This window comes from Trachurus trachurus (assembly GCF_905171665.1).
Source record: "Trachurus trachurus genome assembly, chromosome: 9".
NCBI classification, from domain to species: Eukaryota; Metazoa; Chordata; class Actinopteri; order Carangiformes; family Carangidae; genus Trachurus; species Trachurus trachurus.
Genome location: NC_139895.1, coordinates 19,860,871 through 19,882,737, shown reverse-complemented (window position 1 = coordinate 19,882,737; position 21,867 = coordinate 19,860,871). Strand labels below are relative to the sequence as shown.

At 41.1% G+C, this 21,867-nt stretch overlaps 1 protein-coding gene across 1 annotated transcript in view; it reads left to right on the top strand.

Moving 5' to 3' along the window:
- Positions 1-20,574, top strand: part of ccser1 (coiled-coil serine-rich protein 1) — a 127,581-nt gene extending 107,007 nt beyond the window's left edge. Inside the window, exon 11 of the mRNA XM_083979110.1 lies at positions 15,319-20,574. Coding sequence (XP_083835236.1) covers positions 15,319-16,155 — 837 coding nt within the window. The 3' untranslated portion in view covers positions 16,156-20,574. The remainder of the gene's footprint in view (positions 1-15,318) is intronic.
- Positions 20,575-21,867: the final 1,293 nt, after the last annotated feature.

Sequence of the window (21,867 nt, the reverse complement as noted above, 5' to 3'; positions counted from 1 at the left end):
GGGAGAAGAAAGTTTGCGTGATTAGTCATGTGTGACTAAGTCTTTGGATAAGTTTCTGTGTCTTGTGTGTGAGTGGTCATTTCTTATGTTGCCTATGTGTGTGGATGTGTGCATGTGTGTGTCCATTTGTGGGTGGTTAAAGCTGAACTGCAGTATGTTAGAAAGTCAGAAAACCTTTGATTCATAATTTCATTCTTGTTTAATTATTCACACAAATAGTTAAATATTTTGGGAATTCTGCATATTGGCTTTCTTGCTTGGAGTTGGATGTGAAGATCAATACCACTTTCATGTCTGTATGCTTAATATGGAGTTCACGCCAGCAGGCATTTTGCAACGTATAAGACTGGAAGCAGCTAGTTTGGCTCTGTCCAAAGGTAACACAACCTGCCTTCCAGCTCCACAGCAGCTCATTAATTAACACACTTTGTCTTGTGTGTTCAATCTGAGCAAAAAGTATAACAGTGTAAAAACAACATGTTGTGGCCCTGTGGTGGTTATGTGCCGCACTGATTTTTTGGGGAGTGGGGGTAATTCCCTGGAGCCTTACCGTCACCATGAGGTTGCCTGGCAACCATCAAAGACCAAAGATTTTTCATGTTGCCTACATTTTCATCTATGAATAAGCACACAATGCCTAAAATGTTGAATTGCTCCTTTAATCTGAAGTTTTCTTCCTTCCTCCCAGCGTGTGACCACCCTGTTACACTCTGTCTTTGTCCATGAGGACACGGAAGTCACTCTCCATCAGTGATTGCAAAGTTAATTTGGCACTGCTCACAGGAATAATCAGGCAGAGGGACACTCACATAATTTATTAGAGAAGTGTGCATGTGTGTCTGAGTGTTTTCTGTGTTTGTGTGCATCTCTGAGTGGGGCTGTCAGTATGAGAAATTGTCTTTTGGTGCTAGGGGCATTTTTTGCCTTCACAATTTTCAAAGCGTTTTCTTTTCTTTCTTTTTTTAAACTCCAGGGCAGTCTCATCAAAAATCAAATGTGGGCCTAATTTGTTTTCATGAAAGATAACAAAACTCAGGCTGTGCCAAGTATAAATGTTTACACACACACAGTGTGTATTGAATAAATGAGAGGTGGTCCACCTCAGTTGAAATGCTAGCTGTGATTTATCTGTTAGTTTGACCGTGTGCTCACAGCTTTAATGAACCTTCAAACATACTGCTTCTCAAACTTTCATAAAGCTTTCTGGCTTTGCTTGATTGTGTGTGTACTGTATGTGAATGTGAATTACTGTCTTCATGAATTCATCCAGTTCCTACAATTTTCTTTCCTCAGCACTTTTTCAGGATTACAATGAGGATAATTAATCACAGAATGATCCTTTTCTTTTTTACTTCCATCTTTCCATCGTTATCTCCTCATTTTTCTTATATCAATACTGTTACGAGCATGTGAAACTATATTCTTTTTCACATCCTTTATGTCCTCTCTTTTGTGTTCCTCTGCCTCTCTCCTGTGTGCTCTTTGCTGTTTCTCCTCATGTTTAATACTGTACGTTCAAGGCCCTCAGGTACTCTGAGATATGACACTTGCTGCTGCGTGCACCTCCACTAACTGATAAGGCACACAAACCTATGCACACATGTATATACAATATGCACTCAAACAGTCACATGCAGCACATTCATCATGAATACCAGGAGGTGCAGTTGACAGATTCACTCCAAAGGGACGTGCAGGACGGAGATTTTCTTTCAGTCCTCGCCCCCTCCTCTTTCCTTGTACGTGTTTACATTTATTCCTGTGAGAGATTCATTATTCAGTTACTTAATCGTATCTGTGAGTGAGAATTTATTGTACATATTACACAGTGATTAACTGAGCAATCCGTTAATTGCTGATTTTAATTTTGCATCACACCTATTTGTTAAACACTGTCTTCTGACTGCTTGACTTGTGATTTCTGCTCATGCAAGGTTGAGTTATATTTCTGAACCAGATGTGCCCTGACTTGTTTTGGTACAGCAGATAACAAGTCAAAGTTTACTATTTTCACATTTGAATGAAGAGAGAATAATTTGTGTTTTCCAGGCACTGAAAAAATTATTCAGCTCTTGTTTTTGCTCAGATTTGTAGTTGCAGCTGCTGCACTGTGAGATAATCTTTCCAGTGAGGTTGGTTGGTCTGTGGCCACCCCAACTGCTGCGCAATGGGCAGTGATTTAAATACTGCCTTTTAATGTATCTGCCGATAACAAGGCTAAAATGGGACACAGTGCAGAAACAATGACAATACCGATGTAGAATGTAGGCTAATGATCTCTGTGGCTTTTATATGAGAAAAGATTCAATTATTCAGAACAAAAATAGTTCATTAAAACATAATTAGAACAAAATAACTTTTGCAAACTCATTTTCCATGTCCAACCTCATTTAGAAAATGTGTCTCATTTGGAAAAATTATGTCTTTCTGGATTCTTTCCAGGAGCTGTGCACCAACAATTCTGCTCAGTTCATCCTTGTAGAGCATGTGTTTATAAGACAGAAAATTCTGCCATGAATCTTCGCTCAAAAAGATGGTTGCATTTAATAATTTATTCTTCTGATGGTGTAGCTGCAGTCTTACTTTCTTAAGTGGATCGATATTTGGTCGTGTGCCAGTATTGGGCTGCTCTGGTTAGTCCGACACAATACGCCAATCTGTAGCATATGTGACGACTCTGTCTGTGTATGTTGTTGTGTTAAAATCACGGTAATAAAGCCTGCATGTTCATTTCATCCATTTTTCTGGGAAGAAAATGCAGGCAAGGAGAAACTGTGAAAACACTAACCTCGTTAGTTGAGACTCCCAGCTGAGCATCATATGAACCAGTAACAATTACATATGATAGCTGCACAGCTGGATCACCTGTCAGTCGCTGCTCTGACATTTCTATTTACACAGATAATGTGATGGCCTGCCCAAATAATTAGCACTATCAGTGCCTTTTTTTAAATTTTATGTTCAATATTAACCCAAGCAGGAAAATGTTTGACAAGCACGCACTAATAGACTTCAGACCTGCGTGTAGACTGTGTACAGGGCAGTCAGTAGTTACATTTGTCACTGCATTTCACACAGTATGCCCAGACAGTTTCACTTTGTGTAACTGCCACACATCAATAATTGTTTCTACTGGGCATCTCTGCTTAATTGCTTGCACGGTGAAACTGTCAGGATCTTTGTTGGGAGAGCTCAGCACTGTAGGATGAATCAATATTAGGCTTTGATCAAAAATACTATCCAATTCAAAGATGAAAAATGTATTCATTTCTCAGATGAGCACGGTTGATGTCAGAATTCCTGAAAGCCAAGACTATTTCAAAGTGTGACGATACAATAGGTAATATCTAACATAAGCTAGTAAAGACTGAATACACTTGAACGGGCAAGTGTGTTCACACCTTTGACTGGTACTGTAACTCGAGTCATGAATCATGAGTTCATCAATAGTTTCTCTGTCACAACAGCTATGATCTTTCCTGTAGTAATAGTCTGCATTTTATTTGCAAATGTGTTCTGGCCTGATCTGTTTCTGCTGCCACTCAGTTATGATGGAGGTAGATACAGGTAGATACAACTTCATAACCGGCTCACGCAGAGTGGGAAAAAAAATATTTATAGCATTCAATAGCAACATGTCTTACTAGAATGTCCCTCTAATCGCATTTCCACTGACCTCACTGTGAATACTTTTAATGTAGACTATTTTCCAGGAGAGAAATGGCCCCTATAAAAACTGTCGCTGTCGTCTGTATTTATTGCCTCCACAAATACTCACTTGTCTTGAGGTAACTGGCCAAATGAGGCCAAATGGGGTTTGTTCTTGTGAATCAAGGTGCAGGTCCATTCTGTTGCACAAGCCCAAACCGTGAGCCCACAGGACAGGCTCATTTAGCTGTGACAAACAGGTACTTGGTAATTTCATGACCCGAGGTGCTGATGCAGCAGAGGCGCAGTGGGGGTGTGGCCATTAAATGGGTTTAAATAGGAAGAATTAATTGTAGGTGTGTTAAGAGTTGACAACAGCTCAAAATCTTCTTTCTAATCTTATTTTCTTTAAAAGAATTGTGTCATGGCACAGTAACTGAATCAATGCCAACTTCAACCGGGAGGAAATGTTTTGTCCAGGAGGTCACAGAGAGAAAGCAAGAAACCGTGCTCCTGCAAGGTCACAACTGGGCACAATTAACTTTTAGCTCTCCTGTTTAGTGATTCAGTTACTCAGCAACTCTGATAACTGCTTCCAAAAAGTCTGTTCACTGAACACTACAACACTGCCAGGAAAGCAAATTACTCTCCCCGTTAAGCCCGCAAAGAAAAAAGAATAGGAAGCATTATTCTCTACAATCACTTATTTTCCCATTTTTTGTAATGTCACCGTAGCTCCATGTTGATCCACCAGAGTAAGTGGTGTTAATAATCCTGTATCACAGGAGAATTTTTAGTCCCTCTCATTTTCTGTCTGTCTTTTCGAGTGAAGTGTGGGTGCAGCAGGGCAGTCACTTGTTTTCAGTGTGATGACACAGGTGGCAGCTGTAACGTTATCATCAGGCCTCCCAGACATCTGATGGAAAAATCATCTTATTTCTGTTCCTTCCTTCGACTTTACTACTCTTCTCCTCTACTTTCCTCTTCATACTTCATTTTTCAATCCCTACTCTTCTCTCTCACCCCCACCTTTAGATTCCCTGTATTGTTTCAGCTCGCCTGGGCTGTCACACAGAACAAGATGAGAAACCTGGGAAAGTAGCTTATCAGCTGCGCCAACTGACAGGACGGTAGTCGTGTGTGTGTGTGTGTGTGTTTGTGTAAGTGAGACTGTATGTGTTGGTAATAAGGCTGGCTGCATACCTCTACAGTATGTGCTTTTTGTGTGTGTACTTGCCGCAGTGTGAGCACATAACTGCAGAAGTGTGTATGAGTATTTGTAATCAGGTGGTGCTCTGACAGTGGTGGGGGCAGCTCTGATATAACACTGTGAAGAAGAGTTTTGGCTCCCATCAACTCCCTCAGTGCTCACCATTGTGTTACAAGACCCACCGCTCTCTCGCACACATGGACATACACAAGAAACGGGCACACAGCCATATGTAAATGTACACATCTGTGTGAAGATGTGTACACAGGCACCAAGGCACCACTCCTGCTGCAATTCCTGAGGCCTCCCACATGAGATACTATATCGGAGATGTATCACTCTGACAGTCCTTTCCACATTGTCATGACAACAGGCTTCATTGTTTTTCTTACTGTCAGTCTGTCAATCTATTCTACCAAACTCAAGCTGTCAAGCCCCTATACTTGTTAAAGTATTACTTATTAATGCTTTTCCACATTCATTCCAAGCACAACACAGTCTTGTTTATCACACAAAAAATATACAGCCACAGTAAAAAATAAAACTCAATATCAGTATTGTTTTGCTCACACTGACATCTCTCTTTACCTCTTTCTACCATTGTCAGCATTTCAATGAGCCTGTTGTTATTTGTCTTGGAAAATTAAAGCAGCTACAATTCTTAACACATATTATCAAATGTGTGCTATATTGTTTACATGAGAGTATAATAGCAGTTGTTCTGCACTTGAGCTGTAAATTTGAGTGATATGTAGGCTACAATAAATCCTAAAAAATCTGCACCATGGTTTTCCCTCTTTATACTTAGCATCATAATCCCTGGAAATGAAATACATGATTGACATTATTAGGGAATTTTCTGCTAAACTGCAACCATACAAAGTAGTTGATTGGGTTGAGGGACAAAAGTTTAGGCGTGGTTTTTGCGAGGTGTATGTGAATAGGAAAATCCGAAAGTTTCTCTGCTTTTGAAGCATTGTCAAGTGTCCCTGGGAAATGACACAAGTAAAAAAGAGTTTTGGAGGAGTTGGACTTTTCTTTGTGAATTCTTCCAGAAGTCCAGAGAGGATGCACTTTAAGTATTTGAGCCAGACAATGTTTTGAGAGTATAAACTTGTAGCCCTTGAGATGACTCTCATGTGGAACTGGAAGGATAATGCACTGTTAAGATGGTCACAGTGAGTTTAAATAGAATAAGTTTAGATTTTTGGGACAGTTAAAATGTTTTTAGAGGAGTTAGAGAGAGGTGCGGTAAACTCTTTGGGTGTCAGTCATTAATTTGCATGCGGGCCAGCAAATTAAGGGTTACAGTGGAAGCCGTGGGCACAGCTTTCACTCCCCCGGAGCCTGGAGGGTGAGACCGATGGAAAAAGGAGAAGCCAAAAGTGGAAGCCTGATTAAGGTGGAATAATCCCAGGTCCACTGCCAGGTCTCAGTTAGAAAAGGAAGGTCAAGCCAAGGGAATGGACACTGACAATAGTCCAACTCTAGGTGTGGCCCAGCTTCATCATTTTGAGGATAACCCTTGGTGAAGTAATGTTGTAAACAGATTTTAGAGGACTAGGAAGACGTTGCAGCAGGTAATTCAGTTGACACTGAAGACATTTGTAAACTGTAATATGGGAGTGAGATTGTAAATTCACTCAAATGAAGCAACACATTGTAATCCTGGGAGAGTTTTATGCACATAATGAGCAGCTAGGGGACATCTTACAGTAACATTAGACAGAGATTAATGCTGAACATAGATCACAGCTTCTGCAGTAATTAGACAGCACCAGCAGTGATCATGTTGACACCTGGGGGAGCTGCCAGGTGTGGTAATCAGTCCAGTTACAGCTGAAGTGCACAGGAGGGGGCAGTTAGCTCTATGTGCTAGTCGGGAGCTAGGAGCTAGGTGGACACAGAGTTGCTGTTTCATGACGGAACTTTTATAAATGAAACACACTGGGTCAGATTCACTGTAGGTTACACCTGGACTTTATGTCAGTCTACTCCTACCTACAGGCAACAGAAAGTTTCCAATTGAGCTGACCTGCATGTGTTTGGATAAGATACCAGATGTGACAAAATGAGCATGGCAGCATTCCCCTAGAGAAGAAACTCTAAATTTGACATCTTCTCTGAAAACCTTGATAGTGCCAGTTCGATTGGGATGTGTGTAGATTTCATATGATTATGTAAGGAAGTATAATTTTAATCGTAGATATATTTTTTTAATGTCCAGCTTTTAATGAGTATAATAAAGAGGATATGATACTGTGCTGAAATAAAATGATATGTTAACTGGACATATATTAAAGATATAAGCATAGATATGGAGGTGTTTGTCCATTTTTTTTGGATTTTCATAGATACAAAGGTGAATAATTTGATTGTACTTAGCAGCTTTTTTGTTCAGGGTGACATGGATACATGGCTGTTTGAAGCCTGACGGGTAATTGGGTTTTGGATAATTGAGTTTTTATGACTTAAATTGGGCATTAAATCAGGCAACCAATCCCACTGAGCCAAAATGAGCAGCAGCTTATGACAAGCATGTAATTCCCAGCAATCATGGTGAAAAAAATAAAGATGTGCCAGTGGTTTAAAGAAAACCTTCAAGTCACCACATGCTTTAGATTTATACCTACAGAGATGTTGGAGCACTGTATCGTCACATCTGCTGAGTTCAATGGAGATTAGGTAGGCAGAATAACATTTTCTTCATGGCTAATGTTTAAACAGAATGTTTTCCTCTCATAGCTCAGCACCACCAGAGGTGTGAGCTCAGGATTTCATCAGGAAATGAAGACTGTTCTGTCTTTGGATACTAATGCAACCCTTAACTGAAGGCCTTTGCGCACATGTTCCTCCAGCAGCAGCTACCGTGTCCCTGCCTCTCCACCATGTAGCTTTCAAGCAGCTTTCTCTCCCCTCCCCTCTTGATACCTGCCTTACATTCACTGTGTCTGTGTTTCTCCTTCTCTTTTTTCTCTTGTTTCTCTTATCCTCGTCTCTACTGTAGCTTTCTTATTATCGCTTTCCTTCATCTGTTGTCCATTGTTGTTCCTCACACTCATCTGACTATCTACCCTCTTGCTATGCTCTCCTCTCGTCTCTTTCTTTGTTGTTTCACCTTACTATTACCTGTGTCATCCCCTCCCCTTATTTTTTTGACCTGTTCTTTCCCCTTAATATTTTTTTATCTTATCAGTGACCTCTATCCCAATTTTGTTCACTGTTGCCTCCTCATAGGTCTCCCTTTTCCTTCTACTTTCTCCCCTCCTTCTTTATTCTACCTAACCCTATTCACCCCAAGCCTCCCTTCATCCTTTCTCATCCCCTTACGCCATCTTTATTCTTTCATTCGCCTTTTCCTTCCTTTTGGTTGTGATTCTGGGCAGTGTTCACCAAGCATATTGGCACAGGCTGGTGGTCGATGAGTTTCACCATGATTATACACATTCACACACAGACGTATGCGCATGTGCATGCACACACAGACCTGTTGGGGATGGTGGTTGATGAGCAATGCCAGGCTCTCAGCATCCATGCCCATCAGAGCTGCTCAAGAAACCTCATTAGACCTCCTGGCCACAGCATGGCACTGGCTTCAATACTTGCCAGCCTGCCTTTTTCACTGTGGGAAGAATTTGAAGTCCTGGGGCTACACACTTCTCAACATCGACAATCATAAGTAGTGACTTTGAATCACTGATGAGAAGTAAAGCAACTGCGGTCTCTGGAGGCGAACTCACTGGACGCCTCCAAAACCAAAGTGAACCATGACGCTATCGCTCCCTGCAGCTGCTATCCAGTGGAAGGTATATCCTGCTGTTGCTAGGCAACATGCCATCAGCTGTCAATCAGGTGCACGTCTGTGAGATACACGCAATGACTCAACAGCCGTTGATCCCAGGCAATCAATAAAAGTAGTAACAAACAAATCAGAAGTGTAGCCGACACTTTTATGCCGCTAGTCTATTCATGAAAAGAAAATGTCAGGCTCACACTCAAAGACGTTTGGGTGTCTTTAAAGGAACAGTGGTTACTAACTGCTCAGAAAGTCACTAGAAGTCATTAAAGGACATCGTGGACCAATTTGCATTATGATTATACAGTATTTGCCACACTGGTCCTGCTCTCCCCAGGTGCTTCGAAGAGGATGGAGGCTACACTGTGTATATGAAGTGCTTTGAATTTGAATTCTTTGGATGAGACGAGAAAAACCTAACACCAGCACAGCAGTTTCCTTTCAGTACGACACAGTGAGATCTGGAGCTCGACCAGGGCATCAAGTTAGCAACAATGGTTTATGTGTCCCTCAGGTATTCCACTGGTTTTAGAAGAGTCTTTATGCAGCTCCCACGTGTGTGTATATGAACATGTGCGAGTGCATGTGCTGGTTCATGAGCCACATTTAGTGGGGAGCTTTGCTTTTTTTCCCCCTTATAGGCTATTGCTGTAAATAAGTTTGTTTTCTTTTACCAATTTCTTTGTAGTGAAAAAGGCAAGAGATGACTCAGTCTCAGACACTCTAATGTATTCAGGCCCTCAGCCACATTGATATGCAGTAGAGTTGCCCTGTCTGGGATATTGTAAGTCTAAATATTTATCGAGTTACAGACACACACAACCCTCTTTAATACTTGTGGGTTGCAGTAGGTTACTGTGTTGGCTGCTGCTGTAACAACAGCCTAATGTAGATAATTTTCCAGTAGTTCAGTGACAGGATTGAAGATTGGTAGCACTGTGAGCCGATTAGCTGTGTAGTGCATCACATTAGTGTCCTGCCTCGCAGTGTGTGTGCCTCCAGCAGGAAGGTCCAGGATGTGACACCCAGCCAGCTGGTTGGCATTTTGCTGCAGTGTGGGCTGGATTGACAGCTAGAGCGACATAAGCTCAACTTTTGTCTTCTCTTATTCTCCATCTTTCTTCATCATCTCAAGCCCAACTCCACCCCAACTGTCACCACTGGGGGAAAAAGTCTCCTTCCTCCTTCTTTTTCTCTTTCTCTCTGTGTGGTCTCCAGACTGCAGTAGCATACCATCAATCCTCCGGCTGTCAGGGTCTATTCAGTCCTGCTTGCCGCTGGCATTCTTAAGCACCAAGTTACATAACGAAAAAAGAGAGAAGAACGAACCAAAAAAAAAGGAAAGCGGAGAAGGTGAGAGATGAGAAAGGGAAGGTCAAGAGGGGGGAAAGAAGGTGAGAGTCAAGGGAAGGATCACGCTTAGTGACGTTGCTCATGCCTCATGCTGTCAGAGATCTACCAGCCTGCTGTTAAATTCATATACCCCCACAGCTGGAGGCATCTATCTGGGCAGGATTAGCATTCAATGAAAGAAACAATATAATAAATGCTGTTTAAACCTTCTAAATGTTCACAATAACTTTTAGTGTGGGAGACGATATCCATTTCACCTCTTTCTTTGCAGTTCATTCATTCCTTTTAAAAATTTGATTTTAGTGTCTACTAATTTACTGTAATGCCCAATGTGCTTTTATGTCTAGGTCCAGCTTTTGTGCCCTTTCCCACAATTTCTGCCAAGTCTGTTAATGCACATCATTAATTCTGACCTCTGATGTTGTTTACTTGTTTTGTCCTCTGCTCTCGTGTTCTTACTTTGGTGGAATTACTGTCTTGGTTTATAGGAGATTTACTACTACTGTATTTGCACATTTTAATGTGCTTCCCTGCACCATATAAGTTGAGTTTCACATAAAATATCAGGGAGACAGGTGAGGTGCGGAGTGAGACAGCAGTTAGAAACTGGGAGAGTTGTATAGGGAAATGCAGAGGCAGAGAGGAGAGGGGAGAGAAAGATTGAAGACTACAACAAAGAAGGGATGAAGAGTGGAAGGGAAAAGCAAGGAAGCTGCTACAGGCTGTACACGAAACTCACTTCCTGAGGGGATTGTATAATAATGAAAACCAGCAAGTTCAAAGTAAAGGTATGCTATGGCCTTGAGACACCAGGCCCAGGCTGCAGTTTCACCCCGTGTTTGATTGTTTGTTGTCGATTTACCCAGCAAAGTGCCTGTTGTTGATGTGGGACACTCTGCTGTACTCACCTTGTCTGTGAATATTCAATGATGCTTTCTGGGCAGCAGCAGAGGAAATGATATTCAGAGCTTTGTGGGATTTGAAAGTATGGATGCCACGTTTCTCTACCTGTTTTGGCTCATCAAAAACTAATGAAAACTGTTGTATAGCACTCATGATGTACTGCCTACTGCCTCAGCACTCAAAAGGGATTGTTTGTCTTATGAGTTCTGATATAACAACAGTGTCGTTAATTATGCCTAAAGAGACAAGATCAAATTTACACTTGCTGGGTTTTTTTTTACACCTTGACAACTTTCTGTCACACTTGGAATAATTAAGCAAACAAGTATGAATGAGACTGTCTGTTGAGATAACGGTAGACAGGATGAGGTAGGACGGTTTGGGCTCACACGGCATCAAGGCTGTAAAATGTATTTGGTTATCATCTAAATAGGATTTAGAGTACCATCCGTGTGGGTGTACTGTACTGTTATTGTATCTGTCCTGAACACCCCAGCATTTCACACTTTCAAAGAACCACAGGATTACTTTGTTCACACACAGCGTATGTGGGTGTCACAGAATATAAAGAATTCACATTTACAAACTTTTACCTCTCTAATCTCACTGTGAAGAGTTGAAAACTTTTTGGGTCCAATGCATTTCAGCCCCATGGCCTTCATTAGAATTAGGTGCGTGGGAGCAGGAATACAGCGCCATGGTGTGTGTGACTGATGGCAGTTATAGTTGGAGTGCTTTGTTTACATTAGGCAGGTGTTACACCTAGCTATAGTCTGTGTCGTTTCCTATAATTACTTGGCTGTAGTTTGTTTGTGGGGAACAAAAGTCACAAAATAAATCTCCCAACCCTTCTCTTTTATGAAAATGACTAAGACAGGCAAATGCTGTATAGGGATGTTTTAGTGTTTTAAAGAGCTCTTTTATGCAAACTTGGCCATTACCACATTGCTTTGTTCTTCACTGCCCAATAAAACTAAGACTGCAGGAAAGGATCCCCTTAAATCACTCTGATTTACCCAGGTCCACGTGAATGTCTGTGTGTGTGTGTGTGTATTTATAGGACGGTGTGTGTAAGAGAGACTCTCCAGAGTGTTTGCACACACAGGCCGTTCTGTCACTGGCAATGAGGCAGCCTGCTTGCCGCAGAGTGTGTACTTGAGAAAGGACACCTGAGTTTGTAAATCAGTCCTGCTCTCCTTTTTCCCAGTCTGCATCTCCCTGTCTGTTCTTCTGTTGCTCTCATTTTTCTTTTATCTGTTTTTAATCACACTTTCACTACTCTCTCATTCATTTAATTCTGTGTTCTCACCTATTTTCCTGTCTTCCATCACTCCTCAGTTTCATTGGGATTGACCTTCTTTCTCTGTCTGCCTTTTTTGTGCACTCACACATACACCGCCCCAGTTTTACTCCAGTTTTCAGTTGCATGTGATTCACTGTATTTGATTAATCTTTTTTACTCTAAACTTGGATCACAAATGTCCCTTTGATACATAGCATATGTCTCTACAACCAACTTTTGCACTGGGCCTGCTTGGTAATTATTTCTTTCAAACTTGTCTGCCAATTTGTATCTTGCATTCTCGCCTTACCTTCTGTTGTTTTCTCAAGTATCTGAGAGCGGAACAACACTACGGATTTTTTCTTTCAGTAAGATTAGCAATTTAGCCCTAATTAAGCCGTCCCACATAAACCTGCACGACCACAGTGGATATTCACCACCATGGCAATTCCCTCATGTTTTTTCACAGCGCCCCTATGTAGAGAATTTGGCTGGAATGGAAATTCTCACTCCTCTTAATTAGATCAAGGATTCTGCAAGAAATCTTGTAGTGTTTATTCACCCATTAGAGCCCATTAGAAAGCAGAGACACACTCCCCGAGCTCTTTAAGTAAGCTGTATAGACGACACGCTGTTTGATGTTTTGGCAGAGCGCTGTTATTTTTGTTTTTGTGTTTTTTTAATTCTCTTTTTTGCTTTTTTACAGTTGGACATGAAAGGACATGGCTGAGCTTTTAAAATGCAGACTGTTTTGGCTGCAATTTGGATTTTTTTAAAAAGCCATATCAACTGAGCACATCAGAAACAGTTTGCACGTTTCTGTGTCTACAGTACTGTAGGTGGCTGATTACAAGCAGCGCACACATGCAGCATAGACAAATTAAGATTTCATTAACAAATGTAACTGTCTTTTGCCATACAAATGCTGTAATGAACTGGCTTATAGGCATGATTGTGTAAACCAGTAAAATAAGAAATGTTCTCTGTCTTTGAAGTAAGATGAGAAAGAAAATCTTTGTATTTGCAAGTCATGAATATCAGTATTAAGAACAGAAAGGTTCAGAGCAAGTCTCTTCAGTGTTTTTTTTTTCTCAGGACTTTGTTTACTCATCATATTTACCCCACCCAGTAGTCCATACTGCCTCAGACGAAATTAAAGCCCAGTAAAGTCACAGTTAAATCCTCATAGAATTCGCTCATACTTTGAAATGCAAAGAAACACACAAAAATAGCACCTCGCAGTAAGATATTAAAAGTCTGGTGGTGTTCATGGGCTGGAAACCTTCACAAGTCATTGCACCCATGGAATTTTCCAAAAGCATCTTATAAGCATATCAGCACTGCTTTCTTTTGTACTGCACGAAGAGAACTTCCTTAAACATAATTTGTAGTGTAATATGTTCAGACTATAGACTGTATAAAAGGTTCAGACCGCCTATCTCAGTGAAGGTGTTGCCGGGTAGGAAAAGGGTTTGAACTTGTATCTGCTGACCCAGTGTATATTTAAATTAAAGCTGATAATATGAGACATCTGTGCACTATAATGCACATCGCAAAACATGAAAAGGGTGTTTTGAAGTCTACCTCACACCTGCCATGGTCCATCATTTGATGAACATAAATTGATGCTCACAGCGCACATTGGACTTGTTATACAGACAGGCCATTTATGCATCATAGCTTAACTTCCTCTGTCCCATAAGCATAATTTGTAATACACACTGTCTCACTTGCAGTTTCTTTCAGATCCCCCACTTTGTCTCCCCCTCTACTTCTTTAATTTGATTTCAGGTTGATAGTATTATCTCATGAAAAGAAGCTGTTTCATTGAATTAGCTTTTCCATCGTTACACTGTACTTATTTGGTTAGCCATGTTCTGGCTAATTACATTTCTACCTCTCACACCAAATTTCTGTCAACAGCCTCAACATGGTAATTACATTATGTTCAATGCTAATTTTCATGCACAAAGCACTTGTGCACAACATGATCACCATCACGCACCTGAAAGCACATGGATTTCTAAATCAATGCATATAAGTTCTCACAAAGATGCATATTGACACACATGCTGCACACATACAATATGTGTGCGTGTAAAGCTACACAGACACATGCTTATACTGTACATATGCAAACTGCTTAGAGCAAAATACACAAAGCCTTTGTGTTGGCAAATGTCAACTTGGCTTATTCTCTAATGAGGTTAAGTGTCAGATGAGATTTAGTGGACACAATGCACTTGGTCCCAGTGTGACTTAAGTTTTGTGTGTCAGTGTGTGGTCCAGGTATTCCTGATGTCCTATATCTGTTTACACAGCCCCATTATGGCTTCTTGTCTTCATTAAGGGGACAAAAAGCAAGTCCCAATAACTAAATCAATATGTGCAGGTAGGTTAGGGCAGGGTGAAGTTCAGTTTTGGTTAAATCAATGGGGAAATTAATTTAAGTCAGTGTAATGACTTCTCAAATCATGGAGACTCAGCTGTGTGCGTGGGTGTGTGTGTGTATGAAGGGGAGCTAGGGGGAGAGAAAGCAAAGGGGGACTGTGATGATGAGATATGTTGCATAAGGGGGTGCACTGGAGTGTGAAAGAGAACAGGTGGCTCTCGTTTCTGCCACCAAGCTTTATGTGCCATCTTCCCCATTTTGTGTGCGTGTGTGAAAGAGAGTGACATCCCATCACTTTGTGTGTAGGGATTTTGCCTTTACCTTGAGCTCCATACGTGCATGTTACTTTGTCCTGTTTGTCTCCTTGCACTTCTCTATGTGTGTGTGTGTGCGTGCGTCTGTGTCTGTTCTTTAGTGAGCAGGGTTCCGGTTGGTTTAGAAACAATTAGAACAAGCTGCAGGAGCCCAGAGAGATCGTTCTCCAAATGTCACCCAATTAACAATCTATATCACACAACAGTGCTTCTTCCTAATGCTGCCTGGCCCTCCATTTGTTTTTGCCCGTCTGTGTCTTTCTGTCTCTGTCCTATATGTTTTCCTGGGATTTGTTCAGTCACTTATTCTTGAAAAATGACAGGTTCAAATCTCACATTAAGACAAGGACAGGAGTGGAGTAAACAGCAAAGTCTCTTTAATATCTGTTTTTTTTCTCTCTGTGTTTTTCTCTCCCTCAGACCAGTCATCCAGGCCGGTGGTCAGGACCAGGCAGCAGCAGCAGCAGCCTGCCTCCAAGGGAGCGAAGGGTAGTGCGGGGTGTGGGGGCAGCACTCGGAGGGGACCCCTCTAACCAGCACCTCCCCCATCATTATCCACCTCTGCATGGCCAGCCCTCTGCTTCTGAGCGACACACTGCCAGGGAGGAGCGCCACTGCCAGGGGGTCTTGGCACAGTCCACTTCCCGTAATCCAGCTCCAAACCTGGCTCCTGGCTCCTCCAATCTGTCCTCTGTCATTTCTGCAATGTCAGCCCAAGCCTCACCTCCTACTCCAGCTCTGCTTCAAGTGTCACATCCAGGACCGACTCCAAATCAATGCCCAGGCTCCAGTTTGTCGGCTGCTAATCACACCATAATTCCATCTCTGTCCTCCAGGCAGCCAGAGGTGGTTTCCTCCTCTTCTGAGTCCTTAACTCTAGGAGGAGGAGGAGGAGGAGGGGGAGGAGGAGGTGGGGTGAGTCTGTTGGGTGGATTGAGAAAAGCAGGAGGAGAGCACCATCCTCCCAGCCATATCCCTCGTGCAGTTGGGGCCAGCGCCTCCTCCAGCCTCCACAGCCTTGCAAGCAGAGGAAGCCCTTCTCCAAGCGTCTCGTCGTCTGACCAAGCCTCCCCTCCACCTCCGACTCCATCCTCAGCCTCCTCCTCTTCTTCCTCCTCATCCACCACATTCACAGGTCGTTTAGGACAGCCACCTCGAGGCCCCCTGTCTCTGCACAGCTACAGCCGTAAAAATGTCTTCCTCCAGCATTCCTTACATACTGCCGAACTGCAAGCTCTGACGCAGAGAGACAGCTGAGGGCACATAAACATTTAGACCATCCCAACCACAAGCAGCCATATCACTGACTTAAGTGAAAAATGTGTGACTTTATAGAAAAACTGCTGCTCCTTCAGTACGAGTTGCTCGAATTTTCACTGTCTCTGTTCCCCGAATCACGAACCACATGCACTTACAATCACACTTGTCTCTCTTCACAACATAGCCCAACCATTTGCTGACATTTTGTTCGTAGATTTGCTCGCTTAAACACATACTTACACACAAGTGCACACACACACACACACACACACACACACACACTGGCTTTGAGTATGAAAAAGGCACTCACCCATCTATCAGAACTCCCACGTTGTGTCATGCTGACAGTTTAGATGTGCTTACGCCCACAGACACACCAAGTGCACACAGACTCACAACCTCATATCAATGCGCATGCACGCATGCACCCTAACAGACAGACACACACAGTCGCACACACACTTGCACACACTCTCACACAGAGACATCATCTGTGATATCTCTGCCTCACAATCTGTACAAATAACAGGGTTTTAAACCAGGACAAAGACATGAGGTATGTATTTGTGTGTGTTTTGATTGTTTATAAAAATTTATTTTTCACAATTTATTTTATAATTTTTACCAGTTTAAACCATGTGCTGCTTAAGGAACTATGGGACTGACCATACTTTGCGCTTATAAGAATATACTCTCACATTGCCAAACCCCATATCAGATATCAGAACTCCTCATTCCTCGATGTCCACTGACAGAAAGACAGAATAAAGGGCATGTGTACAGTAGGTGAATACAGTACATACATGACATGTATACTGCATGCTTTTTCAAAAATTAAGGAATTACAGGTGAGTATTTTGTACTGCAACAATAGCGGGATCGGGTGACTTTGAAAGTCTTTTAAAAATGTTTCAGTATCAACTCTCACCTCAGTGTTTTATGAAGGGAATCGAACATGCTGTGACCTCCAAGACATGAACCTGTTTTGAAAACAAATTGTCGTTCTACTAACTTAAACAAGGCATTACATGTTCTTTCAACTTAATACTGGACCACTGTTTTTGTAGAAATTATAGAAATACAATGTTTCAATGCTACTATCATAATGTAGAAGAAGCAACGTGTATCTTCAATGTTAGATTAGTACAGCACAGAGGCTGAAAGGAAGAGTTTCATTCTAAAGCACGATATTTGTCATTTGAACAATCTTAGTCCTGTAACAACAAAATTGCACTTAGTCAGCACTGCTGCACATTTAGCTAACAAGATCAAAAACACTTTAGATGATGAATAGAACACATTTTTTGATTTGGCACAACCAGCATTGGGTATGTTTTTTTTCCAGAATGGAAAAAGTATCAGGTTTTGGAATGAAGCCCTTCAACCCTGTTTCAGGGCTGGGTATCAAAGAGGGATACCTACTGGTGCTTTGCTAAATGACAGTGTCAATATCCATTTTCAGGAATCCAAAGTGAAAAATGTTTCAAAAAAGGGCGTAGCAGTTCACTGACACATTATATTTTACTGTGGAAATCAATCGAGAAAAGTCGGATTCTACTAAGAGAAGTAAATGACAGAAAGTAGCTTAGTTAATCAAATAATAAAAAAAAACAAAACGTTTTACAGAAGTTCCTGTTTGTAAAAGCAGCAGCAATGAGTTTTTGCACTGATACCCAGTCCTTACATGTTAGCCTTTTTATCTTCCCGGTCTCTTTTTGAAACTGACCTAATGAAATGGCATTTGGTATAATAAGGCTAGCGATCATGTTGGTTTCGGACAGTGGGACACAAATTTTTTGAGAGAAATTTACATACACTGGAACTGCCACACAACACTATTCACCCTCCGGGTACAAAATGTGTCACAGTTTAAAAAGTGAGAAAGACACCCTTTTTGACATCTTTGAACAACTCGACTATGTAGTTCGGTCTGTCACTTGAATATATACTGTACTACTTTTTCATTTTAATAGGTACACTCTCCAAACATCACATTGCATCGCACCATTTCTGCAGACTTTGGAGCTGCACATTCATGTTTTAACCCTCCTGTTCTGTGGCATCTCTGAGTTTTCCAACAAAGGACACTGAACGTATTGTGATGTTAGTGACACTAGTTTGAAAAGAGACTTGCTTTACGGCATGGTCTATTATTATACCGTATTATCCTGTCCTGTATCTGCAAGATTTTATGCACTTGTCACATGATTGGGTGATTAATTTGCTCCGTTGAACTGTTGAACATCGTTTTCATTCACCATAGGATTTGGGGAAAATCTTAAAATGTCAACTGGGAGATGGGAGCTTGCTCTGCTGCTGAGCACAGGCCAGAAGTTCAGAGCTTCCGGCATCTACAGAAAATGTTAGATTCTGGAGAAGTTGTTGACCTTATCTGTGACTAAACGGCACCTGGCTGTAGGGAAGTTGTCTAAACTGTGAGCGTGTTTTGTAATGCGCACTTCATGAGGCATGGACCTGGTGGAGGTGCAGGAAAGCCTGAAGGAAGACAGCTCTGTTCCCATAGGTGGAGGCTGTGATTCTCACTCTGGTCTGCTTCATTTGCACACCATTTCCTCTTTTTTATCACCCTTTTCTCCATCATTACTTCTCTCTCAATCCAATTTTTTCTCTGCAGCCTATTTTCTCCTTTCCAGTTTATTCACTCCCCTTATTCCCCTTCAGTATCTCCCAATGCATTTCCCCCTGTCTTTTCCCTCAGCATCCATTTCTTTTTGCTCTTCACATTTTGAGTCTGTTATCCTCCCTCCCGTTCCATCTTGTCCCAGGTCTCTCCTTCTCTCATCTCTCTCCCCTGCTTAGCCTACTTACCCAGAGCTTGTATTGTCAGTGTATCAATCACAGACTCTGTTGCAGTGGCACACCGTCCTGGGCATTGGGACCTGCAGTGATGCTGATACTCATTCCAGTTTTCTAATCAGGGAGTAATTTTACAGCTGGTGAATGGACAGCAGTAATGTGGCTCCTGAGGTGTCTGAATCCAGCACCACAGCTGTAATGTGAACTAAACATTCCCTGCTAGGTTTGTTTACAGGTGGAGGGGAGCAATGCTTCATTGCTGGCTGAGCTGTTAAGAAATGCTATTTGCATCTCATCAATGCATGTATCATCATCTGAAATGTGAAGGGTATATTTGGCCCTGTTTGGACTGCCCACTCACTTTTTTTCCGCCTTGCTTGAAACAGCTGCTCTTGCTTCTGCTGTAGCCAACAGGCAGGCCGCTGCTGCTGGCCATGTCACATATAAAAGAAAAAGGACACTTCTCAAATAGCACATGTTCATTTTCCCTGCCCGCTTGTAACAATCAAATGATATTGAATTTCACTGGGAAACAAGGCTCTACAATCATGAAGTGGATACACCTCACAAACCTCAGTTCCTCATTTTACTCAGCAGCACGTTGTACATTTATTGCATCAAATTTGTTTGGATGTTATTTATTGTTTCTGCCTTATTTATATTTATTGTCATAGATACACTTTCCTGAAAGCATCTTGGCACTAACAAATAAAGATACTAGTCATAATAAAAATAATGATGCAAATGACAAAAAAAATTGTCATGGTTATTATTATAATTATAATGAATTGCAGATATTATGCTGTCCTATCTTTTTAATATGCTTATTGTAACTATTTCTTCTTTTTAAATTGCTGTAATAAATACATTGAATTGTATAATTGTACATAAATGATCAAAACTGTTGATGTTGACTGTTCATGAACATGAACAGTTTGTATTCACATAATGGGGTTTGCATATGCGATTGTTGGCACACAAGAGATTAAAACATAACAACAAAAAAGTGACAATGTTGTTAAATGTCAAATGAAGTTCGAGGTCTGAGCTATTACCAAAGCATTTCAGGCTGTAGTCACACATCAGAAAACAAATGTAACTGGATAAACTTGGCCTCCATGTTAAATGATGTAGAGGCCAGCTGACTTTCTCATATGTGTAGTTGCTGATTCAACCCCCCTTTGAAATCCAGCCTTTGCACTATGAATATTTCTGCTTAAAATGACTTTGAAACAACATGACTTTGCAAACGCTTGCCTAACTGTGTGAAAGAGTGGATGATGATAATCTACTAAAGCTGCTTTTTTCAGTGCAGGATGAAGTCTAAATATAAATCTATTGAGTACTATTGAGTAGACTGAGACTGTGAGCCTTTGACCAGCTCATTCATTCACTAGGGAAAATCCATCCAAAACAAAGAAATCTCTTTAACTTTGTATGGTCCTGTTAAACCGTTTTTAAACTATCTTTTTGACAAGAACTGTCTGACTGGCTTATTTATTATCAAAAAAAACTTTTAGTGTATTCACAAAAAGTATTTCTCCTCTGTTTCTGTCCAAGATGGTTTTGTCACGCTCACAGTTGTTTGTTCACATGATAAATGTTCTATCAAAAGATTTCTGTCCTCTGTCTGCTTATTGTTAATATTTAATAAAATAGATAAAAACATATTTAGTGGCGATTGTGATTTCATTTTTCATTTTCCATTACTAATATCGGGTTTTTCGTTAAAAGATAAAGTGTGTCTGTTAAATGACAGGAATGCATTGAAGCAGAGAAAGAAAGGGAAGGAAAAGAGCAATGCATGCTGAGTATGTGGGACCTCGGCTCCATCTCCAAGGGTGAGTATTTGGCTGTACAAATCTCTAAAGAATAGCATGAATAAAATTAAAGACCTTAAGGAGAGTGTACAGTAAAGTAGTGAAGAAAGAATCTTGGGGCCCATCACTCTTAAAGATTTAGAGAAAACTTTGAACAGCTGCAGTATTCGAGAGGACTTGAGTGGAAGGTTGTACACTGCCAGTGCAGACAGAAGTAATTTTACCTCATTTGACATTAGCCTCCAACCTATTTGAGTGAGTTTTCATTTGACAGTGACCATCAAGTATGGAACAGTTTTCGAAAATCAATTATGTTAGAATGAGATTGTGCGTGTGTGGTGGTGGGTAGACATTGACTGTTTACCCCTTAGGGAGGACCTGTGCACACTTCTCATTTCTGGACTCACTCAATTAGTGGTGATGATGTTATGACTGGCTGACTAGTGCATACACACAGACAAACACACATTAATTCTGGGTTATAGGACAGCAGCTTTAATATTAACTTGCTATAATTGATACGACAGAAGGTCAGCACATCAGGAAACACACTGCTGAACTTCAGAGCACTGAAATTTGAGAGACCAAGTAATATACATAAAAGTAAAATGAGCTTTTTGTGTAGTCCAACGAAACCAATGGTGGCTAAAATGATCAATAATCACTGTTGACCTGCAGATATACAGTGGCATGCAAAAGTTTGGGCACCCCTGGTCAACATTTTTGAACAGAAAAATATCAAAAAGATCAAATGATCTTCAAAAGGCATAAAGTCAAACATGAACAAGCAACATCCGAGTATTATTTTTGTGTTCTACAATTTTAGAGTGAAAAGGGGAAACAAAACAGCACCATGCAAAGGGAGACCCGAGCTCTCAGATTAGACTTTGACCAAGTTATCAGACAAGCTATTCACTATTACAAACTGTGATAGTTTCTAAAAGGGGGCTACTTGGTACGAACTACTGTATGCTGGATGCCCATTCCTTTCCTGTCATTTTGGAAAAGATAAAAAAAGAGATACATGTATTGTTTAAAATGTAAAAGAAATGTTTCATGTAGCCTATTCCTT